Source organism: Corvus hawaiiensis, chromosome 7, assembly GCF_020740725.1.
Source record: "Corvus hawaiiensis isolate bCorHaw1 chromosome 7, bCorHaw1.pri.cur, whole genome shotgun sequence".
Classification (NCBI taxonomy): domain Eukaryota; kingdom Metazoa; phylum Chordata; class Aves; order Passeriformes; family Corvidae; genus Corvus; species Corvus hawaiiensis.
In genome coordinates, this window is record NC_063219.1 from 24,428,028 (window position 1) to 24,442,228 (window position 14,201).

The window sequence follows — 14,201 nt, forward strand, 5'->3', positions numbered from 1 at the left end:
GTGACAGCCAGAAGCTAATCCCCACTCGCTGGTCCCTGCAGCAGTACACAGGCAGACATTTCTTCCCTGAAGGCTTGTGAAGATGGAACACATGACAAAGAAAACATGATGCTGGGAGTGGGAAGCAGGGCAAATTAAGTCTTTTGCCCAAGATCAAACAGAGTCTGTGGCAGAGCCAGAAGCTGAACCAAGGCATCCTAAGCTCCTGTTAAAATCACTCTGCTTTCCCACTCTTGTGTGCAAACCTGTTTACTGGGCTAGCTCTGGGACATCACACCGCCATGTGCACTCCTAAAATCCCTTGAAAAATTAACACATGATCCGGATGAGGACATTTGGACAACCACCCACGAGCCATGGCTACGAACAGGATCACTCCCAAGGTGGGCTGCCTTTTACCATTATCTACCGAGGAAGGACCCCTGTGCGAGACAGGAGTGAGGCTCTGGTTCCTGTGTGGTCTCCGAGACGGCTCAGAGATCGCTCTGCAGGGGATGTGCAGGTATGGAAACACATGCAGAGAACAGGAAGACATTCTTGATTCTCAGGATTCCTATTCTCTCCTCCCCTGCTTTCCCCACTCTTGTTTCCTTCCTTCCTCTTTTCCCCCTTCCAGGCACCCCAGCCAGCCTGCCATCAGCTAGTTTCACAGTCATGCTCAAACATGCAGATAAAAAGACTAGGTTATTTTTTTTTCCTCTGGGCAATTAGGCTATGGTGCAGAGCTGAGAACCTGATATCCACCTCCGCTGTCAGATCCGCACCTCGACTCAAATTCCAGCAAACAGAGCAGCAGCACACTGTCACCTTGTGCTACAAATGGAAGGGGAAATCTCTTTGTCCTTATACACACCTCAGAACAGCTGCTTTTTCTCTGGCCACGGCACAGGTCACATCCTGATAAGCACAAACAGCAAGACACAGCTGCCTCTGGAGCTGCTTGAGCGAGACACACACAGGAAAGCAGCTCAGCACTACAACACAGATCGGTACTAAGACCTCGCACAGACACACAGGCATCAGGCAACTCCTCTGGTGTCCCCAGACACACAGTGGGGCAGACTGTACTTCCTCTAAACCAGGAGACCAACCTGACACGGAGAGGGTACAGGCAACAAACACCAGGGGGGTTATGCATTGTAGCTGGGGGCTCTGATCTACAGCTGCAACCACGGGGTGACTGCTCTAGTACTTACAGGTGGGCTCCCCGCCCAGGTAGCCCAGATGGTTTCTGATGGCCTCCCATAAATCATAGTCTTCAAAATTGAAGGCAAATTCATCAAAATCTTCATAGCCGAGTGAGTTGCGAATACAGGTGCTTATCACTACCTCCGGGCTGCTGCCCCCTTCTGATTCCTTCGCTGGCTCCTCTCTCTCTTGAAGGGCTGTCATTTCGTCCTTGTGAAGGTCAGGGGTCAGGTGTCATGAACGACATGTCTTCAGATGAGGAGCCAGGATAGGCAGGCTGATGTGTGTCCCGCAAGCTGCCCCCCTGGGGGGGCTTCACCACAGCCCTGGGGCCAGCCCCGGTGCCTCGCTCCCCTGCTCACGGGGCATGAAGGTGCCTGCTGCAGCAGCCCCAAGGGCTGATGAGGTTCCAGGAAGGCTGGCTCCACCCAGGGATGCTTCTGTGGGAGGCTTCCCCACCAGCTCCTCCAGAGGAGGGTCCTTGCTTTGCTGTGGGGTCTTGTGCCAGATGCCCAGGGATGCGGCACCCGTGGCCTGGGGACAGCCAGGCTGTGTGTGCAGCACTGCTTCTCTCCCTCGCTCCCCTCTGGTGTCTCCCTCCCTCTCCAGCCTGCAGAGCAACCTATTGAATTCTCCATGTCCTCGGGCCCGGAGCGTGCATTTCCATGACGTCTCTTCTCTCTGTCCTCGTGCCACGCACAGGGGCAGTCCCCCTCTGAGGCGCTCCAGAGGGGGCAGCTGCCTCTGCCAGGAGAGCAGAGGAGAGGGGAGGCTCCTCACCTCAGGTTTTCTGCAATACCAGAGCTGGTGGCGTGTCACACAGAGGGCTGATTGCTGGGAAAGTGTGTCAGGAGAGGAGAGAGCTGGGTCTCAGGGAAATGCTGGGAACCCTGAACTAGAGAGGACAGAGGGTGGGTGGAGGAACAGGCATCCACGGGGTAGGTGGGAGTAGAGATGCTGAAAACAGGAGGATCAGCACTGTGGACAATGCAAAGCTGACAGAGATAAGACACTGTTGGAAAAGAAGGATCTGGGGAACAGGAAGGTGAGGACCAGATCCTGCGGCAGGCTGAAGACCATGCCTGAGGCTGCTAGGGGAGAGCACGAGACAAAGGGACACACACACTGGTAATGCAGGTAGTGTTGTAAAGCCTCACTTTTCATGCCGTCCAGGTCAGCAGACGCCAGCATCTGGGCCTCGGCCTCGTCCGTGGGGACGCGCTGGTACGCCGCGCTCTCCAGGGTGGTCATGCTGCCGATGCACATCCTCTCCTTCAAGTCATAGGTAACCCGTTGTCCACTCGCCACCTGCCCCCAGGCTTTGCGCTTCTCCCACCCACGTGACAGACGCTCTCGAGGCCCAGGGGGGCTGTAGGAACCAAAGAGACTGATGGTAGTAAACAGGGTGAATGAAAACGGGCAGTGGCCCTCAGGGGTTGGGGTCCCACGGTCCAAGCCCTCATCAGCAAGTTCCTGAGAAAGAGCAGGGCCAGGAGGCATCTCCTGCAAAACCTGAAGGCTGCCTGTTCTGCTCCTTCTCTTCCCTACCACAGAGTGGGATCAGCTTGTACTCAGTGTTGGGGACCAACCCCTGGGTTGATGGCCTCATGGTCCCCTCCTGGGGCTTCCCTGCTTGCAGATCTGCACAACAGCACAAGTTAGCTGGGAGGAAGGGTATTCCAGATGTGCAGCCCAGTGCCTCTAACCCTGCACTGTGGGATCCCATGGACCCAGGGAGGTTGCAGGAGTTGCATGGACTGACTGTCCCACCAGAGAGCAGCCCTCTTGCTCACAGATGCTCTCCCTCTGGGACCCACATCCCTTCTGACTCAGCAGGTAAGTTCAGGCTAAGCACAGCCACTACCCCTGGGGACAGACTGTGCGGTGACCTTGAGCCAGGAAGAGCAGCAGGCAGCTTGGCACTGCTCGCCTACCTGTGGAGAGAGGCGGGGCCCTTGTCCTGCAGCAGGTCAGCAAAGCGAGGCATGGGGGACAGGATGCCACACTCCTCCTCCACGTGGAACTGCGTGGGAGCCAGGGCGCTGCTGGACTCCTCCTCATCGCTGCCGACGGTGAACTGCAGAGACAACAGTCCTGACAGCGAGAGCTGGGGCAAACAGCCTTCACCCCAGTCCTTGGCACACAGATCCTGCCCAGGGTGGGCCACAATGACTTTCCCCACATGCCCTATACCCTGAGACTGGTCATAGTGAGCCCTCCACTATACTATAAACCCTAAGAACAGACACGCTGATCTTCCCCCATGGGTCTTACAGCCCCAAAACAGTCATGTGGATGCCCCTGCATCCACACCAAGCAATGGCTTACCTCTCACTGTCCTTTGGTGGCCATCTCTGCTAGGCAAGGACAAAAACATTCTTCCCACAATACTGCACAGCTACAACTTCTTATCCCTGAGCAGCATACTCACTGGAACCCTCCTACCACCTCCCCCCAGACTCCAAGCCCCATCCAGATAGGCATGCCCTGGCCTTGCCTTTGGTTTGCTTGGGGACTCCAGCTTAGGGGATGTGTCCTTCCCACAAGCTTCGGCCTCAGACTCTGCAGAGATTTCTTTCTCCTGGACCTCCTCTGCCTCAGATTCTCCTTCTTCCTCTTCTTCTTCTTCCTCTTCTTCCTCCTCTTCTCCTCCCTCCTCGTCCACTTCCTGGATGGTGGGGGTGACCTCTGAGGGGGGTATTGAGGTCTTCTTCTTTTTCCTCCTCCTTTTTTTCCTCCTGCTGGCACGGGGTGGCCTCTTTTGGAACTTGAGGGCAGAAGGGAGGTGAGTGGAAAGGGGATGATGGATGTGGTGCGAGGTTTGGCGGTGGACTGAGAGAGAAAAAGAGAGTCAGGGGCAGGAAGAGGCTGGGAGGAACCTGCCAGGCGCCCCTCCAGGAAACAGCATGGTCTGAAGATCAAGGGCCAGGAAGGGCAAGGAGAGCCACCAGCCCACAGGGACATAGCAAAGCTCTTTCACTGATGCGGCAGGCTGTGTCCAGCCTGGGCTAGGTGGGGAGACAGCCCTTGTGCAGTGCCAAACCACCCCAACACAGCTCCACTGCCCTGGGGAAGGCAGCACCCCTCTCCCTCTGTTGCCAAAAGCCATTTGCATGGCTGTGCAGAGCTGCGTTGACTTGCCAGAGGCAACATCCCTTCCTAAACATGGGGAAATGTTTCTTGCATCCTCAAACAAGCATGATTTGGGCCCCTTACAAACTTTCTAGGGACATTACTTAGTGGTTAGGCCATGGCTTAGCAGTGGACTTGGTGTTAGGTTGGACTTGATGATCTTAAAGGTCTTTTCCATCCTAAATGATTGTGATTTCTTTTCTGCATAACGTTTCCTTGAGTTGAATAGATGCACCTTATTTATCCCCCAGGCTTTGACAGAAAGTTCCTCCTACACATCCACAGGAACAACAGTGCAGATGCAACCGAAGTCCACATCCCAGGTACTTTGAGGGCATGTGTCTACCAGCCTCTGAAATTCAGGTTCAGTTAGGAGGCTGTCTTTTAAAATCCAGGGTAAAGAAACAGGGCAGAAGGACTTTTCTTTAAACTAATCTACAAAGAGAAATTTATACAGGCTCCACCTGGGTGTCATGGGAATTACAGAATGAGAAAAAATTAAGGGCATTTCTGAGCCTTCACTCCAAAACAAAGGCAACGCACCAGGCAGGGAACAGGGTAAGCTCAGCATCCCCCTGTGAGAGAAAGAGAAGCCATTGCTGCCAGGGCTATGTGCAGGCACAAAGCCTCCCACAGACAGTCAGCAGGATGCACAGGTCCTGGGGCTGCACCCGGAGCCGCTGAAATCAGGGGGGCACTAGCCACTTGGCAAGGGGGTGTTGCTCGGCAGCTCTTCCTGAGGAATTGTTTCCAGTCTGTTTTGATTTGGTTCCTTCCCAGCTTTCCTGTGACATGGCAGCAAAATCTGTTTATAGTGAAAACTACCTTCAAAGGACATTTTCAATGTAGGCTGTAACCTTCTCCCTGGGAGAGCCAGGCAGGTTCATTGTTCTGCTGTCATGTTTCCTTTCCTTTGGTTTCTCAAGTCTTTTCTCCCTTGTTTCCCCCCTTGGGAACAGCAGGGATATTTCACACATCCCCCTGGTTCAGAAGAAGCAGCTTGTGGCAAGATTAGAGGAGATTTAGAATGGTCAGACGTCTGCAAATTGGAATGAAGTTTGGGCTCTTATAAACACTTTTCTCTCAAAAGTGTTTTTTTCTTTGACTTAACTGGGTGTATGCTATTTCACTCACGAGACGTGGCAGAAAGACCCTTCTGTCCTGCTGCTGTACTTCCATAGCATGCCACAGATACATCAGGCATGAATTTCTAATACAAAAAGCAAGGAAGACCCCAACTGTACACATGTTGCTCCTTCAACAGCACAAAGCTGCTGGCAAGGACACAGCCCATCTTTCCCTTCTGGTTTGTTCACTTCAGCCCAAGACAGAAACATTTATGTTTTGGATCAGAAGGAAACTGAAGCCTTGGGCTGCAGGGAAGGGCAGTGATGGTTAAGTGTGTGATCTGGCACAGAAGAGGGGAGCACTGCTCTTCTCTTCACTCCTGCACTCAACCCTGCTCGTGTCAACTGATCACATCTCCACAGAGGTGGTCTGGAGGTAGGAAAAATGCAGCTCTCCCAAACACAAAAGGATTCCTACCTCCCTCTTCTTCCTGCCTGTCCTCTTGTGCGTCCAGTCCCCGCCCTCCCTCCCTGCTCCCTTCCTTGCACTGCCTGCCTGCATGGAAAGTTACTGCCAAACTAGTGTCCCAGATGTTTGATTACATTTCTTGGTGAACTTGATACAAGAGATAAGAAAAAGTAATTTGGATAGGGAGCCCAGAAGGAAGAGCCTACATATTAGGAATTCCTGGCTTCGACTAGGGCAGGAAAGACTTCTAAGCCCAGAGAGCATTTGCCTCTATGGGCTGGTATGTTATCTTTAAAAGTCTAATGACCTAGCCAGATCTTCCAGCTTTATGAATACAACCTGCATAAAACTTTTGATAACCAGGGTTGATGTAGTCCTAGACAACAGAAATAGATCAGGAGCTCAGAGGAAAACAAGCTTGATTCTGACAAAAGAAGGACTCTCCTATTAATAAGGAATAAAAACCCCAACCCCAAAGAGTACAAAACTCTAGTCAAATTTTCAAAAAGCTTCTGCATGCATGCTCAAGCAGATCATCCATGTCCTCCAAGCCAACCCACACACCTGTGCACACAGGCAGAGCTTCTGAGCAGGTAGGTCCTACGGGCACAGGACAGGAATTCAACCCACAGCAAAGCTATTAGCACCTTGCAGCCATGTGCACAAGTGACTGTGAGCCCAGATGGGAAGTGTTATTTGAATGGAAACTCTGTAGAGAAATGACACAGGCAAGAAACAGCAGCTGGGTGCACTACAGTATTAGACTTTTACCAGCAAGCTTTTATAACAGCCATTGGCAATGAGTGGCCAAGCAGAAAACAGCCTGGTGATGTACTTGGGACATAATGTTCCCAAGGTTGTATCCCATCAAAGCCAAGCTGGAAAATAAGCAGTATGTGACTGTGGACAGCCACAGACTGGGAAGACCTCCCAGCCATTGCTATGTGTCTGCCACACAAACAGGCTGCCGGACAGGGGCCTCTTCCTGCTCTTCACTGCTGTTAGTACTACATAACCCACCTACACCAGGCAATAGCTTACGGTCACTCTCGTGAGTACATTCTCATTTTACACACAAAGTGAGCTTGGACAGACCAATTGCCTTCATCATGAAAGGGCAGTTAGAGGAATAAATATGCCCAGATGAATTCAGGTGAGATAACTACAGCACTTTAAATTCACACTCCATTTTTATTTTGCAGTTCCCTTCTTTGATCAGATAAGCCCAATGGATTCTTGAGTGCTATTTAGAAATACACAGGCATGTCTGACTGGAGCCATCTGCTTTCAGACTGGTGAGGACAGCCTGGCTTCTGGTCATATGTGGATGTTTCTTTGCAGCCACATGGAAGAAAAATTGTTTTAAACTGGAAATTTCAACTTGGGGAAGTAGCTGCAGAGGTCTCGGAGACTGGTCTAGGAGGTGAGCGAATACCCCAGGCTGAGCTATGCTGCTGGGTGGGCTGTGCAGTAGCTATGCCTATGGAGACAGAGAAAACAGGAACAGACTGGAAACAGGCCGTGGGCACTGGTGCTAAACTGTGTGTACATAGCACCTTGGGAACGCTCTGGAGGAAGGAAGTGAGTAGCAGGCTAATACAATCTGCAGTCCTGGCACAAGGCTGCAGAGCACGTGGGACTGAGTGAGGGCTGGTGTTGAGGGTGGAAGTGGGTACAACGTTTCAAAACCTACATACATTCAAAATCTCTCTCACTGTAGCTGCGACTTTGCTTCTCCAGATTGCTTGATGCTGACTTGCTTATCAGGTCCCCAAATCTCTCGATTGACAAAGTCTTATCCAAGTCCTCATCGTCCTCGGCACCAGGAGAGGCTTTCTCTGCGTGATCTCTGCCCTGCACAGAAACCGCCAGGTAAGAATCAAACACAGCAGACCCCTAAAGCCCTCTGGATCCTCCTGCCCTTCCAACAGTGCCGGCTTGCTAAGGAGCAGCAGGCTCCACACAACAGGCCTGGAGCATAATTTCTCACATAGAGGCAGAGGTCTGCTCAAGACCAAGTGCCAGAACAGACCAGCAAGCTCCAAGGCACACTCTGCAGAGACACCTTAGTGGTCCTCCACACCTCTCCTGAGTGGCAGGTATCAAGGGAATCTGCCAGTGCCTACTTTTCCTATTAGAGGAAATGTATAGCTTTGGTTTGGCTGGAATTTTTCTCTCCTCACATTTAACTGCTGCCCTCTGGTCTTCCCTTTGCCCAGTCTGCCATCTCTCTCCCATTTTTAGACCTCCTCTGTATTTCCCCTTGGGAAACAGTATCCCTGCTCTGGTGAGCTGCCCTTGGGTCAGTGACCACCCTGTGCCTTCCCGCCTCCCCTCCACACACCTAGGGACTCCCCGTTCCCCTTGGATGCTTTCTTCAGGCTTTTCTGTCCATCTTCCTCCTGTTTCAGGCAATGGGAACTTCTCTGCCTTTTGCTGGTGGAAATGCCCTGAGATGAGCATCACCAGGCGTCCCCTGGCCTTTCTTTCTTCCTCCTGAGCAGCTGCAGCTGGTAAAATTTTCTGTCAATATAGCTGAAATGCCAGCACGGAGCTGTTGTGGACTCCCGTGTTTCCATGGAAACAGGAGGAGGCCCAACTGTGACAAATCTGCTAGGCAGAAAGAGGGAGCAAGGCAGCTTTAGCTTAGAGATCCCTCTCCTCGCATCCCTGTTCTTAGCTGTGGCCTAGGAGCAGCCTTGTATCGGTGGGTGAGACTGCTTCTCCTCTCACCTTAGCACAGGTGCCCCAAGCTCAGCCTAAATGGAGATAGTTTATTTTCAAACCGCTCAGCTCCTCCTGTCACTTGCATACCCTACCCAGTGGCACATGAAAGCAGAGGGACCTCACAGAGCAGCCTCTGGCCTTCTCTGGGCCACAGTTTGCTGTTTGCATGGAGAGGATACGGGCTCATGGGCAGCCTCGAGACACCCTTCGTGCAGAGCTGTCCCCAGTAAACACAGGCTGTGTCTCCTACTGCAGCACGCTGCCAGAATACCAGTCCCGCTCTCAGCCAGCAGGAGCACGGGCCCTGGGGAAGAGATAGCCCCACTGCTGCCAGATTCCCACCTCACCTGCTGCAAGTCGATGAAGACATCTCCTACGGGAGGGGACTCTCCAGCTGCCATTTTGGTTCAGGACCTAAGGGCCTGGGCAAAATATCAACCCTTCTCTTTCACCGGCAGGCACCCAGCAAACCTGGAGAGTGGCATAACCTGTGGAGAGAGGGCAGGACAAGGGAATGTCGTGGGAGACTGCTGGCCACTGCCCTCAAGCCCCTGGCTCCTGATCCAGAGGTCACCTCACCAACCTTTGGAGAACCTCCCCAGCATCACTAGGACAGGCCTGTCCCCAGAAGTGTGCGGGGGCAAGTGGCCCAACCCACGCTGCTTTGGCCACCGGCTCCAGCTGATCAGGGATAGGTGGGAGCTTGTCCTTCTCTGAAAGGTCAGAGGGGCCAATGGAGACAGCAGATATATAGAGCTCCTGCATGGGCTGTGCAAGAGAAAGAAAAGCTTCCTGCTCAGCCACGTCTACAGCAGCACAGCTGTGCAAAGCTGGGGCATGACTGACCACCAGGGAAAGAAAAAGTCAGAGAGATCAGGTGCTGGGAGTACATGCCAGGAGCAGGCAGCAGAGTGATCCTGTGGCACCTAGCTTTAATTGGGCAGATCCCAAAAAAGGACAGAAGGAACCACAGACAGAGCTGTGCAGACCACAGAGACAGCACAAGGACAAACAGTTCATCGTCCAAACACCACACACAAAGCAACACATGTTACAGGCAAAGAGGCCAACCTTCAGGCTGCAGATCTGTGCCCTGTCAGCACTGGCGAGGCTAAGGGACACACAAGTCCCTGAGGGCAGCACAAAGGAATGATCTGCTCAATATCCAACTACAGGTGAAGAAGGCAAAGAGGTGCCACGCTTGACAAGGAATGGGATACAGACTAACACATAAACACCTCCAGTCAAACCATCTACAGCAGCAGCACAGCCTAAGCAGCATGGGCTGCACCCCAGGAAGAACTGAGATGGTACAGAGACCGGCACTGGGAAGATACTGACCTCCAAAAACTCATCTGAAACAGAGAAGATGGAAGCACATACACAGTGCATTGCACACAGGGAGAAGCAGAGTGTCCTCAGCTTACAGCACAAGAATAGGGACATTCGTTAAAACTACAAGGGTAGAATACAAATTAATGCAAAACTGGCAAAGGAAAACATTTTTTTTTCAGTGATGTCATCAAGGAGCAAAAAACTGCATAGTCAGAGGATAGCTTGGACATCTCTCTGGTAACGAGTTGTATTTATGACAAAGAAAATTAAGAGAATTTAAACCCATCTTTCAGAACAAGCTATTTTCCAGCTATGAAAGCTTTGGAGTAAGTATTATAGTCCGTGTCCTGGCTATCTGCTGAGGGCTTTCTTACTGTCTCATCTGAAGTGCCTAGCATGGGACACTGTTCTAAAACACAAAAGACTGCCTAAGGATAACACCAGTAAGGCCACTTCATCATCCCTTCTATCTTTGAAGATCTCCAGAAGGTCTACAGTCTGCTTACCCTGCCTACCTGAAGAGCTTACTCATACCAAAAATCCCAGGACCATCTGTAAGGCAAGTTTTTGAGGAGCTAATCTGACCACTGATGAAGGATGTTCCTTTGGTCCACCTTCCTAATTATCAGGAACAAGGCAAAACGTAATGGAAGAAACCCCTGAAACACACCTCATTGGACTCGTCACTAATTTCATCCGCAGTAAGACCTCAACAGCTCAAGAGAAATAAGCTGCCAAGACAGACATCTAAACAGCAAATGCAGCATCCAGGAACAAGGCAGAAAATAATTAAAACACCCAATCCACTCTGTCGATCTTAAGCCGTAATCTTCAACTTCAAAACCTGTTTTCCAAGAAAAATAGAGCAAAAGGGTTCCAAGAGATAGCAGAAAAAATGAGAAAGGTCTGGAAATCATCTGTAAGCAGAGACTGAGCTGCCTTTTAGTAGGAGACATGATAGAGAAAAGGTTAATACATGGCTTTTTTTTCCCCCCCCATTTAATTCAAGAAGAGGGTATAATTCCATGAAAACAAACAGCAGTACATTTGAAACTGAAGACAGGGAACATTTTATTCCAGTGGGAAGAGCTGGCAGGGGAACCTCACTTTGCAGGGCTATGGCATCACCACTGTTAAAGAAAGGATTGGACATTTTTAAGGAACAGAACATTCATAACTACAGACTGCCTGCAAAAATGCGTTGTAAGCACTATAACTTAGGGAGTAAAAAGATAATGGGGCTTTGGACAGCAGCTCCTGTAGAGTCAGAATCCCTAAAACCTAGCAAAATGGTAAAAGTAATTTAACAAAAGAAATGCTAATGCTCAGCTCCACCTCTGTGCCACTAACATGCGTTGTGGGGCCTTTGAAGTAAACTAAAAACTATCAGCAGTGGTGTGAAGCAATGTGCTTTGTTTCAGGTCAAGCTCAGGTATGTCCGGAGCAAGGCAGAGGCTCCAGGGGCATTTTATGCTCCGGGACGGAGGAAACCCACATCCTGGAGAACTGCTGGGTCCAACACACTCTGCTGGCACCAGCTTTGCAGGATGTTACACTGAGTTTAAAACTACAGCCTTACTGCCTAAACTAAGTTAAAAGGGAGGGAAAATCCAGCACTTACTCTTTCTTTACCCATCAAAGCAGCGCATCCAGAATTATGCCGAAGCCATCACTCCAATGAGGCTGAACAACTAAAAGCCAGACAGTTGTAGTAGCAGTAAGAGAGCCCTGGGGACTTGCTGTGAAATTTCAGAGGGACTGGGAGATACTCAGGGGTTTCCATCAATGCCCCACGCACCACTCTGTGAAAGCAGGATGCAATGTGTGGGCACCACAAGACAGCAGGACTTGAGGCCCAGCTGTCAGAAAGCTCTGATGCTTTGGGGATGAGAGAGAGGTGAGGATGAAAGATGTGTTCTCCAATTCTAACCCTACCAGCTCCCCTGTTTCTGAAGAATGGAGAGCCCTCAGCCTGAAAGCACTGGTGCTCCCCTTCGGTACACCGGCAGCTGGCCATGGCCACTAGAGGCCACTTGCCCCTTAGTCTGTGCCACCTCTGGAGGAAGGCGAGACGGACACCTACTGGGATCCTGCCTGGCGTTTCTATCACCCTCAACAGATGGAGTTCAGAGAAGAGCAAAAAAAAAAATTGCTAGTGGGCCAGAGGGATTGATTTATAAGGAAAGGTTAGGAGCTAATTTTGTCTAGCACAATATGGGATGACTAAGATGGGGAGGGGACAAACCAGCAGTCTGGAAAGATCTCAAGAGTGTGAAACACAATTAAAGATTTTTTTTTTTTTGTGAGGCAGCCCTTCATAAAGAAATTTACGAATGGGTTAAAATTTAAACTAGAAACTTAAAAGGAGTATCAGGGAGAATCCTGCTAACAAGCACCATGCTGAAGTGCCCAGCCTGCTGGCATCCCTGCCTGGGTTGCCATAAGAAGAGCACAAGACAAAATGGGAAACTAAAAAAACAAACACCACTAAAGAAAAGCAAATGACTGATACCTTCATCCTACTGTATCTCCTGGTTATGGGGAGTACGTGATTCAGCATTCCCGCTAGAAGTAATTTTCAGTAATAGAAGCGTCATGCCAGCAGGCCAGATTCGAAGGGAGGCCAGAAAAATCCACAGCCTGCCAACCTGTGAGCACTCACACATCCCCACTCTCTCCACAAGCACACCAGTAAACAGAACTGGCTCACATAAATCGCTATACCTTGTCCTGACCATCACACTGACCATCTAGGCTTAACAGATTCTGCAGGAAAGTGAGCAGGCATGTCCCTGCAATGCTGGCAGCTATGGCATCTCCCACATGTTGCTCACAGGGACTCCAGCAGGGCTCCCCCTCACCCCCAAAGGCTGTTTCACAGTGCCAGAGCTTCCCTGTTTTGCTGAGAAAAACACGATCTGGCACATCTTTGAGGGCCGAGGAGAGCAGTTCACACTGTCCCTTTGCAATAAAGATGAGTCAGTAACACTACAGGCAGGCTGCCCCAGGCTCCGTGGGCAAGGGGCTGCATGGAGATAGCCATCAGGTCCCACATCCATCTCCACAGCTCTTCCTTAATCCCTTGGCCATCGGCTGAGAATAATTTAGCTGTGGAGTGTCTAGACTATGAATGGATGTTAAGATAGGGATAAAGCCACAGGGGCAAAGCTGGTTTGAGGATAGGAGAGGAGAAGGGACTCTGGCTGATAGACACAGACAGGAAGAGCTCACAAAGGAGAAGGATTAGAGGCCTGGAAAATTTTCCTGGGAAGAAATACTTATGTACCTGTCCATGGAGAGAAAGGAGCAGGAGGGGTGCTGCTGCGTACATCAAAGCATTTGGATGCTATTGTGAAACTCACAGCCTCAAAGCCAAAAGAAACAGGAGTGGGCTGTGCAGCCCCTACCTCTCCTCTGTCATGGCCAAGGAACAGACACACATACCAGAATGAAAAGACGACACAAGACAGTAAACACACAAAGTTTTCCGGCGTGAGGGTTTTAACCTGTGGATCTCTCTGCCACATGGCTATGTTGAAATTTGTAATATTACACAAGCACTTTAGAAGGCTTAAATATTTCCGTGAATCCTATGCTCCACTGAACTACCCTGGATGAACCATCACAGCCACTCACTCCTGAAGCACCGCCAGTTCCATGACTCTCCCTCACAACCGGCCCTTCACAGGGTACCAGACGGGACGAAGCCTGCACGGTCCACAGACACATAAATGAACACACGGAACAAAATTCACTCCAGAACGAAGTGCCAGCACCAGACAGCAACAATAAGCCACCCCTCCACTGGACGTACGGACAGCTCTGACAGACGCACGTACAGCCGGAGAAGGAGAGGGACACAGACAGGCACTGAGGTCACTGCACCACGTCCGCGCCGTGCCTTGCAAACCCGTACGGTGCGGAGCGCGGGACTGCTCCACGCCGTGCCGCATCCAGCCCCGAGCACCGCGCTGCGTGCCGTGCCGTGCCCCGTGCCATGCACCGCCCCGCACCGTGCCATGCCATGCACCATGCCCCGCACCGGCAGCCACCCGCATCGCGCCACGCACCGTGCAGCACCGGAGCGCCTCGCGCCCCGCAGACTGGAGCGGGGCAGGGCAGCCGGGCGGAGCTGCTGCAGCCGGGGCAGCGCAGGGACAACCCACCCCCCCTCCGGCCCGTACCTCGCACCGCCGGAGCAGGAGAGCCGCCCGCCGCCGCCGCCGCGCCGCGCCCCGGCCCCGCCGCCGCGCTCCGCCCGACACGTGCCGCGCCGCGCTGGC

General features: G+C 51.7%; 1 protein-coding gene across 4 annotated transcripts in view; it reads right to left on the reverse strand.

Moving 5' to 3' along the window:
• Positions 1 to 14,172, reverse strand: part of SLC4A3 (solute carrier family 4 member 3) — a 33,950-nt gene extending 19,778 nt beyond the window's left edge. The window contains exons 1-6 of one of the 4 annotated variants that reach the window (XM_048309323.1): positions 14,103 to 14,172; positions 8,931 to 9,071; positions 7,554 to 7,710; positions 3,686 to 4,020; positions 3,123 to 3,265; positions 2,346 to 2,557 (exon numbers count right to left, since the gene is read on the reverse strand). In XM_048309323.1, the coding sequence (XP_048165280.1) occupies positions 2,346 to 2,557; positions 3,123 to 3,265; positions 3,686 to 4,020; positions 7,554 to 7,710; positions 8,931 to 8,984 (901 nt within the window). In that variant the 5' untranslated portion in view covers positions 8,985 to 9,071; positions 14,103 to 14,172. Of the gene's footprint in view, positions 1 to 1,196; positions 2,262 to 2,345; positions 2,558 to 3,122; positions 3,266 to 3,685; positions 4,021 to 7,553; positions 7,711 to 8,930; positions 9,072 to 9,166; positions 9,319 to 14,102 lie in introns of those variants that run through there. The other 3 variants (XM_048309322.1, XM_048309325.1, XM_048309324.1) reach the window with 3 other exon arrangements.
• Between the last annotated feature and the right edge of the window lie 29 nt (positions 14,173 to 14,201).